General features: G+C 41.0%; 1 protein-coding gene across 1 annotated transcript in view; it reads left to right on the forward strand.

The window, feature by feature from the left end:
- Positions 1 to 24,190, forward strand: part of vwc2l (von Willebrand factor C domain containing 2 like) — a 52,165-nt gene that overhangs the window by 19,612 nt on the left and 8,363 nt on the right. Inside the window, exon 3 of the mRNA XM_027171610.2 lies at positions 13,913 to 14,042. Coding sequence (XP_027027411.1) covers positions 13,913 to 14,042 — 130 coding nt within the window. The remainder of the gene's footprint in view (positions 1 to 13,912; positions 14,043 to 24,190) is intronic.

The following is a 24,190-nucleotide window of genomic DNA, read 5'->3' on the forward strand; positions in this document are numbered from 1 at the left end:
ACCGATGAGAATCAAACAAGTAGGCCAAGACCGAAACTGGAGCTGTGAACTGGTTGCGATGAAATAAAATCCCCAAGATAACGGAAGTCAGAGACTAAACACGTTTGTCACATAGCACTTGTATACTGTAGCTGAAAAATAGAATAAAAACGATGATCTGGGTCAGAAATCTCATATCACACGCATTACGAGCCACGATACGGATAGCGTACGCGATGGGATACGGGGCTGCTAGCAAGCTGCCCACAAAACCGTGCCGCACAAAGTTTTAGCATCGAATAAGTGGCCTTCAATTAGGACGTGTTGCCGACTAAAAATTGTCATACGTCCAATGACCGATTGTGCAGATTGTGTATTTGGATAATTTATCAGAGTACCAGTATTAATGTATACGACAAATAAAAATATTGACAGACGATTATTAAAAAGCAGTTAAAACGTTTAAATGTAAGTGAGTCGACACTTTTTATTAAAGAAATATTTTTTAGTAGGCTTATAAAAACATGTAAAAACAAAATACATTACAAATTGAAAAAAATATGTACAGTGACACCGACGATATGATAGAAAATTTCATTTTGACTTCATCACAATATCTATATCATTATTACCCATATGACTCCACTGTAACTGGTTGGATATACATGTGATCTTTTATATATATATATATATATATATATATATATATATATATATATATATATATATATATATAATTTATTTTATTTTTTTTAAATAATTTTCTATAATAGCAGCTCTGACAAAACCTCACAGGTTAATATCAGTGTGTCCATTCCAATACATAATTATGTTTACAGTATCAATTCATTTACATCTCTATAAAGGTAATAAACACACACAGCAGTGAACACACACACACACACACACACACACACACACACACACACACACACACAGCAGTGAACACACACCCGGAGCAGTGGGCAGCCATTTATGCTGCGGCGCCCGGCAAGCAGTTGGGGGGATCGGTGCCTGGCTCAAGGGCACCTTAGTCGTGGCAATGCCGAACAGAGACTTGAACCCACAACCATAGGTTTAGGAGTCAAACTCTCTAACTATTAGGCCACGACTTCCCCCTATGATGTACTAGACACTACACGCAGTGTAAGTGTACTATGCACTCTACGGTCTAGTGTATAAATTTAAGAAGGCTTGTGTCTAAGGTTTTTTACTAACAGGAAGTTTAAGCTATAAGAAATTTCAAATAAATCACACAACATGAGCCTATTTAAAAAAGACATTTATAAGACGTATCGGCCACCGGATATCGAAAAATCTGTTCCATGATCACGGATGGGAAACGGCGCTGTCGTGATTATCGGAGCGAGTAAAAAGTCACATAGGATGATGAACTTCGGCAAGGTTTGATGTGCCTGACATGACCTCCTTTTTTTCGCTCACTGCTATAGATTCAAAATAACAGTGCACTCCAGAGAGGACGAATGAATTAGAGATGCTTCCTACAGGCCAATGTTTCTCACTGAGCTTCTCACAGTCAGAACCTGAGAACAATACGCTGATGAACAGTGAGCTGAAACAAACCTGTTCTTGGAGTAAATGAAGTTATCTATGTTGTAAGATGAGTTTATTACAGCTTTCCTTCCTGGTTTAAAGTTTTCCGCGTCCTCTTCTCATTGCTACCGAAGTGTCCCAGTTGGGAATTAGTTGCCCATACCAGAGATGGGGGACTCGACTTGACTGGAGTCATATGACATAAGTCACAAATTTGAGACTTGAGACCTGCTTGACAAATATTAAAAAAGGCTCAACTTGACTTTGACTTGACATTCATGACTTGAGACTTGACTCAGACTTGAGTTAAATGACTCTGAGATGGGGGAAACGACTTGACTCGTGTCAGACTTCAGTGGCAAATTTGAGACTTGAGACTTGCTTGACAAATATTAAAAGAGGCTCAACTTGACTTTGACTTGACATTCATGACTTGAGACTTGACTCGGACTTGAGTTAAATGACTCTGAGATTGGGGACTCGATTAAAAAAGACTATGACTTGACTTTGAGTTGACATTCATGACTTGAGACTTGACTCAGACTTGAGTTAAATGATTCAGAGATGGGGGACTCGAGTCAGACTTAAGTCGCAAATTTGAGACTTGAGACCCGCTTGACAAATATTAAAAAAAGACTATGACTTGACTTTGAGTTGACATTCATGACTTGAGACTTGACTCAGACTTGAGTTAAATGATTCAGAGACGGGGGACTCGACTTGACTCGAGTCCGACTTGAGTCGCAAATTTAAGACTTGTGACCCGCTTGACAAATATTAAAAAAGACTACGACTTGACTTTGAGTTGACATTCATGACTTGAGACTTGACTCAGACTTGAGTTAAATGATTCAGAGATGGGGGACTCGACCTGACTCAAGTCAGACTTAAGTCGCAAATTTGAGACTTGAGACTTGCTTGACAAATATTTAAAAAAGACTCGACTTGACTTTGACTTGACATTCATGACTTGAGACTTGACTCAGACTTGAGTTAAATGATTCAGAGACAGGGGACTCGACTTGACTCGAGTCCGACTTGAGTCGCAAATTTGAGACTTGAGACCCGCTTGACAAATATTTAAAAAAAGACTCGATTTGACTTTGACTTGACATTCATGACTTGAGACTTGCACATGTGTGACTGACTCCCACCTCTGGCCCATACACAGGATTAGAGCAGGGCGACCTGATGCCCTCGGGGGCTACGGGGCATTTTGCTTTATTAAGTGTGTTCTGCTTACAGCATGTCTGAGCCAAGTGATCAAGGGCTTGATGATTACTTCACAATTTTTTTTTTGGAGTGGCTGAAATGAGAAGTGAAAGATGCAACACATTTCTCCTCAGGACTGAAATGGGGCAAAATTACCAAGGACAAGAGGATGTGTCATGGTGTAATAATAATGGAGGACTTCATATTCCTTTTATATCACTTCAAATCATCGACCGATGACTTGATTTCAGAACGATTGGAAATAGAAAAGGAGATTAAATATAAAATCCTACACTAGATACATTATGGACTACAGAATCTTCTGGATTCTGAAGTAGTTGTTTTCAAATTTGGGGTCTTTAAAGCATCATGCTGTGTTTTTCTATGATTCTAGATTTGTTCTCAGACTAACGCCCTTCTTACTTGCTCACTGACGTTTGGTAGACGCCATCCTCTTGGTCAGTGGTTCTCGAAACAATGTCTGTGAAGCATGAAGGCGGAAGCATCACGATCGGCGCCACCCTTCATGTGTTGGTTCTCTGATCAATGCCCCTTACGTGTTCAAAAACTTCCTGAGGATGTCGTCCTCTCGGCCAGTGTTCCTTAGAGTCTGCTCTGTGAAGCATGGTGGTGGTTGCATTGTAGTTAAGGTTATCTTTAGCCTCTTGGGTTGTTATTGGATTAAACTCTCTCACGTTACCGGATCCCTAACTTTTGGTAGATCTCTTGGCCAGTGGGTCTTAAAATGTGGTCTGGAGGTACAGTGTTGAAATTGTATTAAATAAACACATTTGTTTTTGTATATCTATTAATCCAGTGTTCCCCGACCTTTTTTTCGCAGCGGACCAGTTAATGTTTGATCACTTTACCGCGGCCCGGTGGGGGTGTGGGGTGGCGGCTATACAATTAAATTAAAAGTAATAATTATAATTTAATTGTATTTAAACCTGCCTTTTTAACTCACTACAGCGCTAAATCAATGAGAACCCTGAGCTTGTTTCTTTACAACGAGACGGTTCCATCTGGGGTAATAGGAGACAATGACACCCGAAGTGTGTTGCTTATGTCCAGTTTATTCCGTTGTTTTGTTTCGGTTGCCGTCACTGCAGAAATCCCCGCTTCACACAGATAGCATGTCGGAAATGGCGATAGGGATGTAAGTGCTGTGGTGACAATCTCAGGGTATTCCGCCATGACTTTAATCCAGAACACCGACAGAGTTTCTAACTTTCTAACGACGTCTGTTTCCTGCTCATTTTTGCTAATTTGTGGGTTAAATTTGAGCAAACACAATATACACGTACACCAAGCACTGTTAAACATGACAAAGTACCGGTGAACAGAGAGAAGAGCGATACACACCTTCTCTCTCCACCAAAGCTACAACACCACTGCCGCTCGCAGCCGCTCAGCTCCAGACGTCACCTAAACTCGGCCCGATATCATGATATTTTGCGCATGCGCGGTATTGGTGCGGCTTTAGGTGACATCTCTCAGCTCCCGGTTAACCTCTCGTCCATGGAAAGTCGCACCCGAGAGAAATACACCACAGTAAATAAAATGGAAATAATTTAATGTTCCATGGGCGGCCCGGTACCATTTGGACCATGGACCGGTATCGGTCCACGGTCCGGGGGTTGGGGACCATTGTATTAATCGACTTGTACAAGCTTCCGTGTTAAAACCTTATATTTTTTCCTTAATGGATGACAAATGCATTTAAGATGCTTATGAGCAGCCCCAAAATTTTGACAAAGGCAACAGGAAAGTTTCTGGAAACTGAGAGCAACTAAAAATGAAGGTTTTTAACAATTTCCATACATTTTAAATATTTTAGTTATGGAATGAGGGCTGTCCTGTAAAAGGTCCAACAAAATCCAGTGACTGTTTAAAAGCATCCAAGCGGCCAAGAGTAGCCATCAAAATGTCCACCATGTCCACCAATGATAGAAATGTCCACCAATCATAGAAATACACAGCATGATGCTATAAAGACCCCTCCTGGTTGTATCTCCAGCATGTTTAAAGTCTGTGATTTCATCATAACCCAATCATGACTCACAGAGTTGCAGAGTATTATCCTGGACTTGTTTTTCATCATGATGGTGCTTAGGTATGTTCTAGGTATGTTCTAGGTATGTTCTAGGTATGTTCCAAAACATTGATATCTTAATGATTCATTCATTCATTCATTCATTCATTTACTACCGCTTATCCAAACTTCTCGGTTCACGGGGAGCCTGTGCCTATCTCAGGCGTCATCGTGCATCGAGGCAGGATACACCCTGGACGGAGTGCCAACCCATCACAGGGCACACACACTCTCATTCACTCACACACTACGGACAATTTTCCAGAGATGCCAATCAACCTACCATGCATGTCTTTGGACCGGGGGAGGAAACCGGAGTACCCGGAGGAAACCCCCAAGGCACGGGGAGAACATGCAAACTCCACACACACAAGGTCGAGGCGGGAATCGAACCCCCAACTCTGGAGGTATGATGCAAACGTGCTAACCACTAAGCCACCATGCCCCCCCCCCCATCTTAATGATTGATCTGCATATTATTTTTTCATTGCATTGGTGAGACATTGATGGTTTTAAATTACATTTAAGTGGGTGATTTGCACAACTTCTACATTTACATTGTAGTTATTTATCTTACAGTTTAATATTGCCGTGATTAATAGCCTTGGGAGACCACAGGGAGGATATACTGTATAACAGATCTTGTAGTTATGATTTATCCATTACTCCTCTGATACATAATGCTCCATATATTGTGTTCTTGTAATGGGTCTAGGTATGGTTTTAATAGTGTACATTTAGCTCTGCTGTAGATTTCAGGATATACTGCAACAGTAATTTAGTATGTAGTTCTATATTTTCTAGATTGATGTCAGAATCTAAATTAAGTCCCATTTCAGTTTCAGGTGGTAAATCTACAAAATGTAGGAATGTTGAAGGAGGGGTGAATACTTATGCAAGCCAATTCTTAATGCACTTTTTTTTTGTAAACAGACAGGACTTAGGGAGCGTGACTTATAGTCTGAAAAATATAGTAAGTAAAGCGAATGCAGACAGCTCTGACACCTTGGAGGCTGATATGAGGCTGAGAGCTGGTCTTATGCCCTCACTTGAGAATTCTGCTAGACAGATAGATAAGCTTTTCCAAACATTGTGTTATTTGAATGGATTTATTGCTTTTCACCGTTTAGAGGAAGTGTTTGGAAGTCTGAAAATGTGTAATACAAAATTAGAATAAAAATAAACCAAAGACTTGAGTGACGAGCAGTAAGGCTGCGTCCCAAGGGTCGTATTTGAAAATAAATTAATAATGAATTTGCATGTAATTCTTCAGACCTCCAGATTAACTACAAAGTTAAAGGTGGGGTCTCCGATGTTTGAAAGCCAATGTTGACATTTGTAATCACCAAAACAAACACGCCCCTAACTCAAACGGGTCCCACCCCTGTATCGATAGCTCCGCCCACACATACATACGTAACCCAGGCGACTGACAGAAAGAAGCGTGTCTTTATCATAGCTGAAGGGAAGAACAATACGATTGTAGATAAACAAACAAGCAAAAATGCCACACAAGCATAATGATGTAAAGGACAAAGGTATATATTAGTTCTGTGTAACAAAGCAAAACCAACGTTACTCACCTATCGAGAAGGAAAAAAGCGCCTCGGCGTCTTAAGTAAAGTCGGCCACATATTCACAGGTCGGAGTTTCCCGAGTCGATAACTCCTGAGCTAAACGCTGTTACTACACAAAACGCGGTTGTAGCTGCCTCTCTACATTACTACGATAGAAAAGAGGTGTTATTTGTGTAGTAACAGCGTTTAGCTCAGGAGTTATTGACTCGGGAAACTCCAACCTGTGAATATGTGGCCAACTTCCTGCTCCTTCAGTTCTCTCCAGCGCTGGAAAGCTGATCCTATATTAACACGTCCTACTTCTTGCCTTATCGTAAGCCTTTCGTTTCTTTCTTTCTGTTTTTATCCTCCATGTCGATGTTAAAACCGCTTTCTGCTAACGTCACACATGCGCACTGAACAATCTCTCCGCCCATATCGACAAGCCCCGCCCCTTTCTGCTCACTGGCTACTTGTTAGTTTTGTTTTTGTTTAGTTTGTCATTCTGACTCAGTTTTCTGAAGCAGTTCTCAAACATCGGAGACCCCACCTTTAAGCTCTACTGTACTCTGAGACTTACAGATTTATGTTCCACGTGACTCTGATAATAATTCCTATCTTATTCCTTGTCCTTGCGCATTTGCTCTGATCACAAAAAACAGCGCTCGTATCTTATAGGTTGGTTATATCGACATCACCTGCGACACAACTGCATTGAGTTATATAGCAAACATATGGATTAAGATTTTCTGAACAACTCCCGTGTTGCAATTACATAATGTTAGAAAAGTAAACGTAGGTTTTAACAGCCTGCACTTAATATCTTTAGAGTCGTCGACACTCCAGAAAGATTTGGCAGCAGATCGTGTAAACTCATCCAGAGAGCACCAGTCAGCAGGATCAACTGTCTATTCATGTGTTAATAACGTTTTGGGATTCACGCTGTGCTACAGGATGACAACCGTGACAAATCCTTGATTGCAAGAGTGCCATCGAAGCACAAAGAGAGAGAAAAACATCTCTGTTACACGTTTAAGCTAATTGCAGACTGCTTGGCAAACAGGATGTAATTACTGGTAAACTCCTTCCAATAGATGCGGCTATGACACTATGACGATTTTCTAATAGACTGATGCATGCAAGACGTAATATTTGTATCTGTCAGTTTAGAGATCATAGGCTAAGGAGAAGGAGGCATCTGAGCAGGTTCACCTCAAATATTGTGACACATATTAGGGAAGTCATGTAACTAAGGTCTGTGAGCACAGTGGAGAATTTTGTCAATCATGGCTGCTGTTACCTAAAACCTGCCCCATACTGCTCCACTATGGTCCATCCCCACCCCTCTCCTATCTCTCTGTGCCCTTTCCCTCTTTGTTCTGCCATGACCTTCTCCCACCTTGCAAATCTCTGTCCTAATCTGCTTCAACCCTGCCCCAATCCTTCCCCCCACCCCCATACCAAACTTCCTCTGCCCTTTCCCACTCTGCCCAATCGCTATCCCAGTATGCCTCATCCCTATCTCACTCTGCCCCATCCTTCTCCCAATCTGCCCTATCCCCATCTCATGCTGCCCTATCCCTGACTCTTACCCTGCCCATGACTCTCCCACTCTGCCCCATCCCTGTCCCATTCTATTTAATTCCTGCCCCACTTTACCCTGTAGCTCTTTCATTCTGCCCTGATCCTGTCCCAGTCCTTCCCATTTGAGTGCTATGCCGCATTGTTCCTGCCATACTTAGATTCATTCCGGTCCCACTGAACCCCAGCCCTATTCCTCTCTACCCAATCCACGTTCCACTTTGCTCTGTCTCTGTCTCATTCTGCCCTGTTCCTTTGCTACTCTGCCCCATATAAATGGAACTTTGCTTTGTTCCTTAGCCACTCAGTCTCATCCCTGTCCCTTTTTGCCCCAATGCTACTCTGCCTTGTTTCTGCCCCTGTAACCTCTCCCTGTTCCTCTTTGCACTGTTTCTGTCCCATACACCACTCGCCATGTCCCACTCTGCCCCATTCTATTTCTGTCTCACCCTGCCATGAACATTTCCCATCCTACCTGACCTTCGTTAATCCCTTCACCACAGCTTACCCCCCCAACTCAGCTCCTTATTCCCGCCATGCCCCGTCCCTATTTGCCCCATTCCTTGCCCGCTGTCCTCTGGTATATATTTCATATATATATTAGATACTGGTATATATTAGATCTCTAAACATTAGTGCTCTTAGTGGAAAAGACACAACTTCAAGCCTGTAACAGTAACTCAAGCTTCATTGTATCACACTGTAGTTGGTCAGTTCCCTCTAACAGCACACCAGATCCATGCGAACCCTGCAAATACCCTGCGAATCCTCATGGAACTTTACATAGTCCGGCATTTGATATAAACTATTTAGACTCGTTTAGTAGAATGCTGTGATTACACAGAGACTCGTTTGCTAGATTATTTGTGCACTGAACTGTAAATTTGAAAATCTTCCAGAGCCTAAATGTGTTGACTATTTTATAGCCAGTTTTACAGCCTACTTTATAACCCACTTAATGAGTGTTGAATGGTTGAATGTATGGAGCATGTTAGTGTGGCAATATTTAATTTGTGTGTGTAGCTTTTATATATTATACTGTAGGTTTGTGTTTTATCTGCTGATGGGATAAGAGCTGCTGAAAAAAAATCTGGATTTATATAAGTATATGCCGATAATCATGTTATGTGGAATGAAAAAATAACAAACGATGATGAATCCATGTTACTGTTTCCACCCTGATGTTGATTATTTAACTTTAACAACTTATGCATAAGTGTTTTATTCCTTATGTACAACAGCAATCTGCCAGTGTTTATATCATTACCCCCACGCTGCAGCTGCTCTGGTTGCTACATCCATATACTTCAAATCGTTTATGTACATGGAGAAAATGAATGAATGAATGAATGAATGAATGAACGAATGAATGAATGCATGAAGACGACAATAGCATGACGCATATAGTCTATATAGCCTAACGAGGGGTCGGCAACCTTAAACACCCAAAGAGCCATTTGGACCCGTTTCCCGCAGAAAGAAAAAAAACTCACAAGGAGCCACAAAACCCTATTGACATCTAAAATGAAGATAACACTACATATATCGTTTTTTTACCTTTATTAAAAGTATAGAAAAAACTGTAGTGTGTTGTATTTATGAAATCAATGAACTGCTACCGAATAAATGAAATTTTATTTCTGCAGGCAAACAAAAATATTTTGAACAGTTTGAAATAACCTTAAGAAAAAAGACGCTGGGCTGAAGGTTACTTTAAAAATAAAATGTTCTTTGTCTAATCGAGTCCTCTTCGTATTCATGGCCAGGGCTCTCGAGTTTTGAAGACAGGCAAGCGTGACATCCGACCCCTGGTCTATACTAATACTTTCTTGTCATTGTGACATCTGTACCTCACAAACCATTTGAAGGAAACAGGCACCGACCTTGTATTGCTAACAGCTAAGACTATGGAAATTAAGCTAACTTGTACCTGTCACTCACTCACTCACTCATTTTCTACCGCTTATCCGAACTACCTCGGGTCACGGGTAGCCTGTGCCTATCTCAGGCGTCATCGGGCATCGAGGCAGGATACACCCTGGACGGAGTGCCAACCCATCACAGGGCACACACACACACTCTCATTCACTCACACACTCACACACTACGGACAATTTCCCAGAGATGCCAATCACCCTACCATGCATGTCTTTGGACCGGGGGAGGAAACCGGAGGAAACTAAAATACTAAGCCACCGTGCCTCCTCCCCCCCTCCTCCAACTTGTACCTAAGTCTTAGTATTTTAGTGTTATAGCCAAATTACTAAGGCACTGTACGCTGTACACTTAGCATCCATCACTAAACAATTTGGAGAATATGGATAATATAAGGAATCTGATCCTCACCCAAACTGGACAGATACAGTAAAAAATCCAAAAAGACCAGTTGATGTTTTTTCCTGTAATGAACTGCTGGGACAATCCCCTGCTAGGCCACCAGAGGGGGTACTGGCAGATGCTTTGCTATAGTTTGTTTGCTTAGTCATGTGATTGTGTGATGTGTTTCTTAACTTGTGTTCTTTATGTGTGATTTATGTGAATAAATGCAAGGAATCTTATCCTGCACTTTGGGTCTAATTGGCGGTTTCTACAAGGAAGTGACATCACAACCGTTAACTATCCAGTTTATGTGGTTCTGCTCCCAATTTAGCCCCAGATTCCTGATCTTGCTTGACAGGAGTGGAAATAGATTTTATACAAATGTTATTTGAGTTACCGTAGCCTTAGCTCAACCGGGTCTGGTTATTCACCTCGGACCCTTTCTCAACGATACGGTCCGTTTCTTTTTTTTCTGCTCTCTTAATGTTTTTTTTTGTGGTAACCTTCTGCAGTGTCTGAAACCGCAGCCATTCTGCCACATGATCGGTGTGTGTATGAGCCGTCGTAGAGACGTCCGTGATTATCGGTGTATACAACTGAATGCTGTTATATGTCTAAGATCAGATCTTCAATAGTTAAAGTAGAAATGTGAGATTTCTTTGGGCTTAGCATAAATCTTTCCATGGAGGTCAAAACCAAAGATAAGAATGTCTGTCTAGGGGCAGAGGAGCTTATGGAAAATGATCCGGTTTGCTTGAAAGGTCTCCGTACAAATAAAAAATAACAATCTTGGCACAGGCAGAAAGTAGAGAGTGCACGCTAAGGTAACACTTGATTGATCATGAGAATTAGTGTACTTGCGGTTCTTTATTTCCTTTATAGCGTTGCCCTTTGGTGGCTATTTTATTCCGGTGACCTTTCCCAAAGTGAAGTGTTTAAGTCTGTCTTTAGTGACTGTGACACGAGGCTGTAAAGTATTAAATGTGAAACATTATATGGGCAGAAACTCTTTCATATTCAACTCTGCCTCAATGCACTGGCGTTCTTCAGCCACGGAAACGAGCCACATGCAGTTAAAGGGAAAGTTCACATGCTCCGGTTCCCACCGGACAGACTGCCCTTATCGCCGCCTAGCAGAGGTTTATTAGCACCCGGGCCTCGCTTGGTGCCAATTACAAAGTGTGTGAAGAATGAAAGCCATGACCACTGGTGGACCATCAGGCCGAGCTCCCATAATTCCCCAGGTCTGGCATACTGACCTTTTTTAGATGCCATAATCCCTGCTGCCAGGATCGCTCAACATAACCACACAACCACGTCCCGATTCGAGTAATTGGCAAGTTGTGACACGCAGATACACACCTGAAGCTGAAAAGGTCATCATACAGCAGCAGGGTTTAACACGACACTCAGGCCAAGTGAGAAAAGCCATCTACACTACAGTACATAAAATGTTCCGGGTTACCTTTGACTCGTCCAAAACACCGACACCGGAGACTCGTTTCTGTACATAAACTTTAAACCGTAAAGTTTTTAATCCTTTTTTTTACCTAACAAGGCCCGATCGATAGAGCGATCGAGTTGTTACTATAGAAACAAGACACCACCATGATGTTCATTAGAATTAAATGGCTCGGATTGTTCGTGGGGAAGACGATCGGGAGATGCGAGGGAGTTTTTAATCACTCTGATTCAGCAGACGGCTGCACAGCTGAGCTTTACTCAAGCCCCGGTGTGAAAAAGCAGGGGTTTTGTTTTTCCATCAGAGTATCGTGCACTGTAGCACACGGCAAACAAAAGCGTTTTTACATTCACAAAGTTGCATCCAGCCACAATGGAGAGTTGTTTACCCTGATTAACTCGCAGAGATGTTTTATTACGCCAATAAGTAAACGTGCTCCGAACGCCTATGGGGATTATATTTGTTGGAGCTTTTTAATAGGATCTTTAACAAACATGATCACGGTGCATTTTTTTGTGTTTGTTTGTTTTGTTTTTTTTTCTTCTTCAGATTAGATAGCGCTAATCTTTCAGATGGAATATAAACGATACGCTTGTGAAACACCTAGAGGGTGGAGTGGAATAATATTGACAACATTTTGGGTTTGGGTTTGAAATCAAACAGTAAATTATAAGCTTTTCGTTCCCTGAGATTTACATCTAGACTTTTTTTTAGCAACCCAGAACATGGAAAGTTAAGTTGAAGTGAGCAAAAATATTGGAACAGATTAAATAAGACTTATTTATCGCTTACCTACAATGACTGCATCAAGCTAAGTTCGGTGACCCATACTCAGAATTTGTTCTCTGTGTTTAACCCATCCATAGTGCACACACACACAGCAGTGAACACACACACACACACCGTGAACACACACCCGGAGCAGTGGACAGCCATTTATGCTACAGCGCTCGGGGAGCAGTCGGGGGGTTCGGTGCCTCGCTCAAGGGCGCCTCAGTCTTGGCCGGCCTGAGACTCGAACCCACAACCTTTGGGTTACGAACCAGACTCTATAACCATTAGGCCACGACTGTCACGTGTCACGTGTGTCAGACATGCAACTTCAGTGCAATCACCAAACGGATAAATTATTCTGTGAAGCTTTTCCAGGTTTGTACTGCAGCACCTTTCAGTTGTTTCAGAGGGTTTTTGTCTTCTGTATCCTTTTCAGGAGTTGTTTGGGTCAAAGTCTGCTTAGTGACTTGTCTGGAAGTTACAGGGTACAATTTGTGACTTGTCCCTTCCAGTCCCTCCCCCTGATGGAGTCCAATATTATCTTGGCAGTGTGTTTCTGGACAGTGCGTTTCTCTGTAAAGTGACAGATAGAATATTTCTGTAGTCTTCAGTCTGCTACCTACTATTATGAGTTCCATCATCGATGAAGATTAGTGCTGATAATTCCGAAGCAGTCATGCAAGCCCTGACACTATCACCACCACGTTTCAGCTCATATCCTCCAGATCATGAGCAGATCCGTCCTTTCTCCACATTTTGGTCTTCCCATCACTTTTTTCTAGAGGTTCATTTAGGTTCCAGAGTTTTTGTGGATCATCTCTGTACTTCTTTGTGAATTGCAGTCTGGTCTTCTGATTGTTTCAGCTGATGAGAGGATTGTATCTTGTGGTATATCCACTTTTGCCCTTCCAGGGGTAGATTGTCTGACCTTCACTCCTGGTCCTGTGGAGGTTGTTGGTGATGTAACTAACTGTTGCTTTTTTTTTCTATCTCTCACAATGTTTTCATTTTGTTTAATGCCATCAAGGTCCCATTCTTTATAAACATATTCATTGCATGGAGGACTGCAAAAGTTTGTACACCCACCTATGAGGTTTTTCTTAGTAGCTGTAATTTAAGTGATAACCTGCTTTTTGTTCCATAATTTTAAATAGAACTATAAATGGATAAAACCTCTGACATTCCCGGAGAACTCTGTGATGATGTGGAAAATAATCGACTGTAACGTCATCGCACAAATCCGTTGTTGATTATTTTGCTCTAGATACGGTATAGCGGCACAACGTGGAGCTTTTATTTGGTAACATACAGTAAGTGTAATGTCCCGTGATGCATTCTTACAGCTGTGTGTTGTGTGTGTTGTATGTGTGTGTTTCTCTGCAGCCGTCTCCGTGCGAGTGGTGTCGTTGTGAACCGAACAGCGAAGTGCACTGTGTGGTGGCTGACTGCGCCGTTCCCGAATGTGTTAACCCGGTGTACGAACCAGAACAGTGCTGCCCTATATGTAAAAACGGTAAGACCCAATTCCTGTTTCCTCTTTTCTGTTTCCTGATAAGATGCAGAATTCCAAACGGGATTCCCAAATCTGTTATGTTTATTCCTGTTATCACAAAATCCATATTATTAAGTAATTGTGTAAATATTTAGTTATATTAACTCTCTGTACTTTTTCAAGTCACATCATGACTGGATTCCTAGCTAGCTAAAACCTGCTTAGCATAGAAAATTTCCTCAGGAAAAAAGATTGTACTAGAATCGTATAAACCTCATAAAACAATTCCTTCGGTTCAAAAGAAATGGCACCCTATAAATCGAGGAAGAATAAAAACCCTATCCAGACAGGATTTATTTTACATGCAGCGGGGGAGGGGCTATTTGTCCAAATGACCTGTCCGTATATGTCATATCAGTAACATTATTATTGGCTGTGTGTGTGTGTGTGTGTGTGTGTGTGTGTGTGTGTGTGTGTGTGTGTGTGTGTGTGTGTGTGTGTGTAAACATTATTCTGTATTCGTTTGTATACCTTCTATACTTAAGGAAAGAGGAAATTATTGTATAAGAGTACTGGTGTAATTGTACCTAACCTTAGAAAGTCTAACAGGAGAAAGGGAAATGAAACATAAACAGCTCGACACATTGTGTGATTATTTTTTTACATGTTGTGATTGCGTAACACTTTTCCTCCTCCACAACTCGACAACGACAGTTACAAATATACAAACAGCTGGATGTTAATGTGCTGCATTGACGAAGTGCACCGCTGACAGATACACAGGGAAATGAATAAGATGGCCTTGAGCTCTGTGTGTGTGTGTGTGTGTGTGTATGTGTTGGGGGGGGGGGGGTGTATTCCCATAAATCTACACAATTGACCACAAGCCAGAGAAAGAATAGCTGTGGTTGGTTCTGACTAAACAGAATCTATATAGGCTGAATTATGGCAGGAATCATTACGCTGTCGATGAAGGCCTTGGTGAGAGCGATTAATTAGCCTGTAGAGAGAGCTTCATCTCTGAAGTCCTCATCAGCAAAGGGTCCAAACCCAAAATTAGAAATATTGGATTTCAATGACTGGCTACACAGAGAAAGAGAGAGAGAGAGAGAGAGAGAGAGGGAGAGAGAGAGAGAGAAAGAGAGAGAGAGAGAGAGAGGGGGGGGGGGAGGTTATTTTTATATATTTATTTGTTATGAGCAAGAGGATACATGTGTATGATACAATTTGTCATTGTAAACATTTTCTAGTGTATAAATAAATAAATAAATAAATAAATAAATAAATAAATAAATAAATAAATAAATAAAATTGTTAAAGAAAGGTTGTAGGCATTTTACCAGTTTAAAATAAATTAGCCATACCGCCAGTTTAACCATGTGGATCAGACAGTGTAAGAAACACAGTTTTCTGTTTAAACATCTCTGACCACTTTGAGAGTTTTTGTCTCCACAAGGAATCTTTGTGCACCACTATTACAGTGATGAAGTATATCGCTTTCTTGGAAATTGCCTAGCAGAGGGCAAAATATGATCTACAGAAATGATGCTACACACACACACACACACACACACACACACACACACACACACACACGAATGTAACAAATGTAAGGCTGATCACACAGAATGGTAATAATTGTATCATTTTTCATTTATAAGCATTCGAGTCAATTTGACCTGGATAAAAAAGAGGTTTTATTATTCGCTGACATTAAAAATGGTCAAAATGGTTTCAAAACAATCTCCTGGCTTTGAAATATACCAGTCTGTATTTGTGCATCAACTTTTGTGCCTCTAGAGTGAAAATAATTCAAAATTTCAGTTGTTTTTTTTTTGAGGCATTTGAGGCAAGGTTTATTATACCAAATATTAATGTTTTTTTGCAGAATATATGTTAATATGTTGGAAACAAGTTAAACTAAAAAGGTGAAAAAAAAGGAATCATATATACATATATATCTTATATAATTTTTTTTTAAGCAGACCAGGTCAAGTTGACTCGGTGCAAAAATAGGAATTCAGGAAAGGAAAGCAGGAGGGTTAAATATATTTCTCTGTGGAGTTTTGAAGGAAAAAATGGAGTGTGTGAATTCAAGATTCAAGATTCAAAGTGTTTATTGTCATCCGCACAGACAGTGTCATGACACGGGGCAGGGAGCGGACCCTGACGCAGGATAGCAAAACAAAACAGGGTTTAATAACAAAGGGAACACGAAACATGACACAGACTGAAGACAAGACAGGACAACAGTAGATTCCACGCTGCACAAGGCAACGCGGCACAATTAAATATACAAGACAATCATGACACAATGAGGAGCAGGTGTGGTGACAGGAAGGAGCAGACGAAGGCGGGGCAGACACGTGAAGAGAAACATAAACAAAACTGCACGTGGCCAAAGTCCGAGCTGAATCATGACAGACAGAAAGCATGTTTCCCTGCACAGTGAAATTCTTACTTTGCTGTCCACACTAAATGTCATACAGTAAAGTAAAAATAAAAATGTGTGAATAAAAAATTAATAAAACAGAATAACAAAGAGCAATAAAAGAAATAAAGGTGAGGTACAGTTCTTAATAAAGGCAATAAGACGTGCAGTGCCGAATAAGGCAATAAAGTGAGGTAGTGCAGTTCTTGGTGAGGTAGTGCAGTTCTTGGTGAGGTAGTGCAGTTCTTGGTGAGGTAGTGCAGTTCTGAGAATCCTCCTCCGCTCTTACTTCTGGTAGATTTCCAGGAACAGGAAACTCCACGTCGTTCTTCCTGCCTTGCGTTGACCCACGTCTAGGTGGCCCAGCTTTGTTATGCCGTTATCCAGTAAGCACCTGCACATGCTCACTAAGGACAGCAGCCTGGATTGTATAAATTGTTCTTCCAGAGTACTTTGCTCTAAATTGTCCACGTGATTAAAAACTGTAATAAACACCAGAGTGTGTTATTATGAATAATGTCCTTTCGACAGTCAGATACGGTCGGATAATTATGTATCGATGATGAGGTCGTTGTCCCCAGAGACCACATGGTGTTAGCATCTTTCTCATTCTCTGAAATCTTCATAAGGCAGAATCCAACCGGAGCCGGGACATCTCTAGATGCCTCGAGATGGGTAGAAAGAGATCTATCAAGAAAAAGAAAAAGATTCATCAGCTCAGCAGATGAAGTTGAGGTGAAGGTGGTGAGGAAAACCCCAGAGAAGTTGCACCTCTCTACCATGTGGGACATTTTAGCCGTAAGAGGAAACAGGACTGCAGTTAATGGTGAAGATAATCTAATAACCAAATCTTTAAAACTGAACACTGAAGGAAAAAAAAACTCATTGAATCGACTTCATTCTAATCGAATTTCGGTCTGCTTCGTGTGAGCGAATCGAGTTACGTTAACACAATTTGTTTTTGTACATCCAACTTCATTAGATCAGACGTTTTCCAAGCCTCGAGTAAAATCCACAGGATTACTGGACATAACTCCATCTAGACTTTCATGGTATAAATGAAGTTTGCGATAAGTTTGATCAAAAACACAATTTGTTATAAGTAAAATATTCTCTTTAAGAATCTGACCAATCGCATATTTCTTTTTTTCTCTAGTGTAGCTAAGCCGTCAGAATAACCTAAAGTTTGCACTTAAACCGTTTGCACTTCTATGATTATTACATTTATTTCTAGCCTTTTTTATTATTCATTCCAAGTAAGAACAAAAATTACTAATAGACAATAAAACCATTTTATTTATTTCTCGGAAAAAGTGCAAAAACGTAAAAACGTTCCCTTACGCTTGAGAAGAAAACACGTTGTCGGGTGGGGGGGGTGGGGGTGTTTAAACTTTTGAAAAGGACGATCGGTGTAGATTGTTTTATCTACATATATATGCATGATTTTGCAGGACTCTATAAAAAAATTCGATTTTTGAACAGAACAATTTATGCCAATCATTCTGTTCAAAAGTTTACACACACACACACACACACACACACACACACACACACACACACACACACACACACACCCCGTCTGCAGGGATTCTTAAGGAACAGTCGAGCATCTGAGTTTAATTCTTTATTATATTGTTTTTAAAAAAAGGATGTTTAACATTTTTGTTCATGTCAAACTTGAATCTGTCTTCCAGATCATTTCACTTAATTTCAGTGTATATTTTTAGAAAGAAAAATTACATTTGAAGCTTGAAATTAGTAAATATGTCTGGAAATAGTTAACATTTAATGGTTTTATATAATAAATTAAATAAAATTAAATAATAATAAATTATTATTATTAAATAAAATTAAATTTTACCCCAGGTCACTTCCTGCGTTTTCTGTGATCCGATAGCTATCCGACGGTAAAAAGACCAGGTCTAAATGCCCTCCGAAACGTTTTGGAGACGGATATAAACCCGACGGTACGAACCCCTTCAGGAGGTGGTCTGGGACGCGTTTCAGATGAAACTGGACAGGTGTAAATGAATGTGGTTGTTCAAGCCACATACGTCAGCGCTATACTCCTCCCAAACGGAACTACGTCACTCCTAGGTGACTCACGAGTCGCGCATCGTGCCAGAAACAAATAACATGGACGACACGCAGGGTTGATTTTTTTTGTAGCATAACCGTCGTAACGAATTTTTTTTTATTGCGTTCTGAAAACCGCACACACCAAAGCGTGTTCCATTTCAATTACCCCAGAAATGAGGTAAAATATATCAGCATTTTGGGCGGGAGTAGAAAGATCGGATCGATATCCGATTCGCCGAGACGCATTTATGTGGCCTGATGTAAATGGGACAGTTTTAACAAATCAGATAGCTATCGGATCAGAGACAACACAGGAAGTGACCGGGTGTAAAAAGGCCCTAAGATGAGAATTCTCTATTCCAGATATCTGACAGAAATTTGGGTGCATGTTAAATGTGGTAGCTCAGTGGTGAAGGTGTTGGGCTACTGATCAGAAGGTCATGAGTTTGAACCCCAGGTCCACAAAGCTGCCACTGCTGGGCCCCTAAGCAAGGCCCTTAACCCTCAGTTGTAAGTCACTCTAGATAAGGGTGTCTGCTAAATAATGGGAATGTTAAATCTTTGTGTGGTGTGTTGGAGGTATGAAATATGAATTATTTTCAAAATAAAATAAAAAAAAGTTGTGTTTAAAACTAAAGACGTGAGAAAGACTCGTAGGTTGTAACTGTAGCTGTAAGATCAATCAGATGTTGCCTTGGAGCGCAGCTTGACCTCTGAGTTCTTCTACAGCAATCATCAGAGTGCTGTAAAGTGTGGACAATAAACAAGACCTTGTTGGCCGTTTAATCCCTGTACACACACACACACACACACACACACACACACACACACACACACACACACACACACACACACACAGCCTGCAGCTAGTTGCGGTAGTTAATGCGGACCGACAGGACACAGTGACACTCTCGGCGGTGGTTTTCCAGCAGAACGTATCCGAGTCGCTGCCTGAGGGATTCAGTCAGTTCACGGATTCTCACAACAGGAAGAGAGACGAGTCTTCAAAGCTTAACTCTAAAGCGTTCCGGCATGTCGACGGGCCTTTAGCAGAATTAATTTCCCACATCTCGGATAATCTTATTAAGTCTCGCATGGCTGCGTGGTGAGAGAAAACGAAAGGTACGTCAGGTTAAAAAAAGGAACTGAAATATCATCTCCGTCTTCATCAGCGCTCGACGTGTTCACGTCTAAAGGAGCGTCGAGCTCAGACGGCTTAGTGCGAGCTGTCGTTTAATCAGGTAGAGATTGCGTTGCTGAGACAGCGAGACAAGCAGAGAGACGCGTGGAGAGTCACTCATCACTGCGGCGGCGGAGCTGACAGAAGATCGACACTGACATGGAGGATGCCAAGTCTCCGTCAGTCAAAGCTTTCACACGCAGCAGCGTCGTCTTCTACAGCTCGAGTACTCGTTACTATAACTGACACACACACACACACACACACACACACACACACACACACACACACACACACACACACACACACACACACATTACACAGGCACATATACACATCACACACACACAATACATATGCACATACCATAATACACACACAAAACACAACACATTACACACACACACGCGCAACACATGCACACACCACAAAACACACACACGCGCAACACATTACACACACACACAAAACACAACACATTACACAAACACACACAACACATGTGCACACACCACAAAACACAACACATTACACACACACAACACATGTGCACACACCACAAAACACAACACATTACACACACACACAAAACAGAACACATTACACACACACACACAACACATGTGCACACACCACAAAACACAACACATTACACACACACACAAAACAGAACACATTACACACACACACACAACACATGTGCACACACCACAAAACACAACACATTACACACACACACAAAACACAACACATTACACACACACACAACACATGTGCACACACCACAAAACACAACACATTACACACACACACAAAACACAACACATTACACACACACACAACACATGTGCACACACCACAAAACACAACACATTACACACACACACAAAACACAACACATTACACACACACAACACATGTGCACACACCACAAAACACAACACATTACACACACACAAAACACAACACATTACACACACACAAAACACAACACATTACACACACACACACACAACACATGTGCACACACCACAAAACACAACACATTACACACACAAAACACAACACATTACACACACACAAAACACAACACATTACACACACACAACACATTACACACACAAAACACAACACATTACACACACACACAACACGTGCACACACCACAAAACACAACACATTACACACACACACACACAAAACACAACACATTACACACACACACAAAACACAACACATTACACACACACAAAACACAACACATTACACACACACAACACATTACACACACAAAACACAACACATTACACACACACAAAACACAACACAATACACACACAAAACACAACACATTACACACACACAAAACACAACACATTACACACACACAACACAACACATTACACACACACAACACATTACACACACACACAACACATTACACACACAAAACACAACACATTACACACACACAAAACACAACACATTACACACACACAACACATTACACACACACAAAACACAACACATTACACACACACAACACAACACATTACACACACACAACACATTACACACACACACAACACATTACACACACAAAACACAACACATTACACACACACAAAACACAACACATTACACACACACACAACACATTACACACACAAAACACAACACATTACACACACACAAAACACAACACATTACACACACAAAACACAACACATTACACACACACAAAACACAACACATTACACACACAACACATTACACACACACACACACAACACATTACACACACACAAAACACAACACATTACACACACAAAACACAACACATTACACACACACAAAACACAACACATTACACACACAACACATTACACACACACAAAACACAACACATTACACACACACACACACACAACACATTACACACACACAAAACACAACACATTACACACACAAAACACAACACATTACACACACAAAACACAACACATTACACACACACACACACAACACATTACACACACACAAAACACACCACATTACACACACAAAACACAACACATTACACACACACACAACACATTACACACACACAAAACACAACACATTACACACACACACAACACATGTGCACACACCACAAAACACAACACATTACACACACACAAAACACAACACATTACACACACACACACACACACACACAACACATGTGCACACACCACAAAACACAACACATTACACACACACAAAACACAACACATTACACACATACACACACACAAAACACAACACATTACACACACAAAACACAACACATTACACACACACAACACAACACATTACACACACACACAACACATTACACACACACAAAACACAACACATTACACACACAAAACACAACACATTACACACACACACACAACACATTACACACACACAAAACACATGTGCACACACCACAAAACACAACACATTACACACACAGACAACACACAACACATTACACACACAGACAACACAGAACACATTACACACACAGACAACACATATGCACACACCACAAAACACACACAAAGCACAACACATCACACACACACACACACACACACACACACACACAACACACACATTACTCTGTCTATCTACTGTAACTATACACCCTTTCAGACACAACCCTCCTATTTTATGTGGGTTTGAGCTCAGCACCTACAGTTCACTCCTCGGTTGCTGAAGTGGATCACTGCCCGGGAATCGAACCCAGGCCACAGTGATCACAGTGAAGATCCAGGGTCCTGCTGCTGGACCACCAGGAAACGAATGAATCATTATTACACACACACTCACACACACACACACACACACACACACACACACACACACACACACACACACGACTAGATCATGTGGATGAAACCTTTTTCGTAATAAAATTTAAAAAAATTATTAATTTTTTAAAAAAAGTAACAAATATTTAGAAAAAATAGGAAAAAAGGAACATTTCTGTAAAAGTATCTATCTGTCTATACAATTCAATTTATTTGTACAGCGCTTTTAACAATTTACCATTATTTCAAATCCCATCTATCTATCTATCTATCTATCTATCTATCTATCTATCTATCTATCTATCTATCTATCTATCTATCTATCTATCTATCTATCTATCTTTACATTCATTCATTCCTTCATTTTCTACCGCTTATCCGAACTACCTCGGGTCACGGGGAGCCTGTGCCTATCTCAGGCGTCATCGGGCATCGAGGCAGGATAGACCCTGGACGGAGAGCCAACCCATCACAGGGCACACACACACACTCATTCACTCACACACTCACACACTACGGACAATTTTCCAGAGATGCCAATCATCCTACCATGCATGTCTTTGGACCGGAGGAGGAAACCGGAGTACCCGGAGGAAACCCCCGAGGCACGGGGAGAACATGCAAACTCCACACACACACACAAGGCGGAGGCGGGAATCGAACCCCCAACCCTGGAGGTGTGAGGAGAACGTGCTAACCACTAAGCCACCGTGCTCCTGTTTACTTACATATTCCCCTTATTTCCTATTTCGATAAAAATTTCATTTCCTTAAAAGAAAATGTTCCAGATGAGACATGAAATTAAATCACACTGCACATCTCTCTCTCTCTCTCTCTCTCTCTCTCTCTCTCTCTCTCTCTCTCTCTCTATGTATAGATAGATAGATAGATAGATAGATAGATAGATAGATAGATAGATAGATAGATAGATAGATAGATAGGGGCAAGTCGTGGCCTAATGGTTAGAGAGTCTGACTCGTAATCCTAAGGTTGTGTGTGTGTGTGTGTGTGTGTGTGTGTGTGTGTGTGTGTGTGTGTGTGTGTGTGTGTGTGTGTGCACTTCGGATGGGTTAAATGCAGAGAACAAATTGTGAGTATGGGTCACCGAACGTCATGTCACTAAAAAAGAAATATATATATCATAGTCATTAGTCAGGTTTCCGTATCAGATGTCTTCTGTACACAGACCTTCACGCTGAGTTCCACGGCCTTTAAGAAAGTAAAATCCTCAATCAGCTGAAGTTTCTCACTCACTCACTCATCTTCTACCGCTTATACGAACTTCCTGTGCCTATCTCAGGCGTCGCTGTAGTTTCTGCTTTATATAATTGTGATAAACTCACCACAACCCGCTAAGGGCATCGAGCTCATGGCTGTTTAGAGCTTAAGAGCCGAGCAGAAATGAATCGTATCGAAGTCGATGTAGATGAAAGACCTTGAACACAAGATCGCTCTTCACATCCGCTGCCTTTTGTTCCTCTCCAAAAGAGTGACGCCATATTCACACTTTCATCTATACATAAGATCAACTGCTTTAGTGGAATTAAAGTGAAGGTCTTTCTTTCCATGATAGCACTTAAACTTTTAAACAACTCTTTTTATTTTTCCACATTTAATTACAGGACGTTGTGGT

Source organism: Tachysurus fulvidraco, chromosome 6, assembly GCF_022655615.1.
Source record: "Tachysurus fulvidraco isolate hzauxx_2018 chromosome 6, HZAU_PFXX_2.0, whole genome shotgun sequence".
NCBI classification, from domain to species: Eukaryota; Metazoa; Chordata; class Actinopteri; order Siluriformes; family Bagridae; genus Tachysurus; species Tachysurus fulvidraco.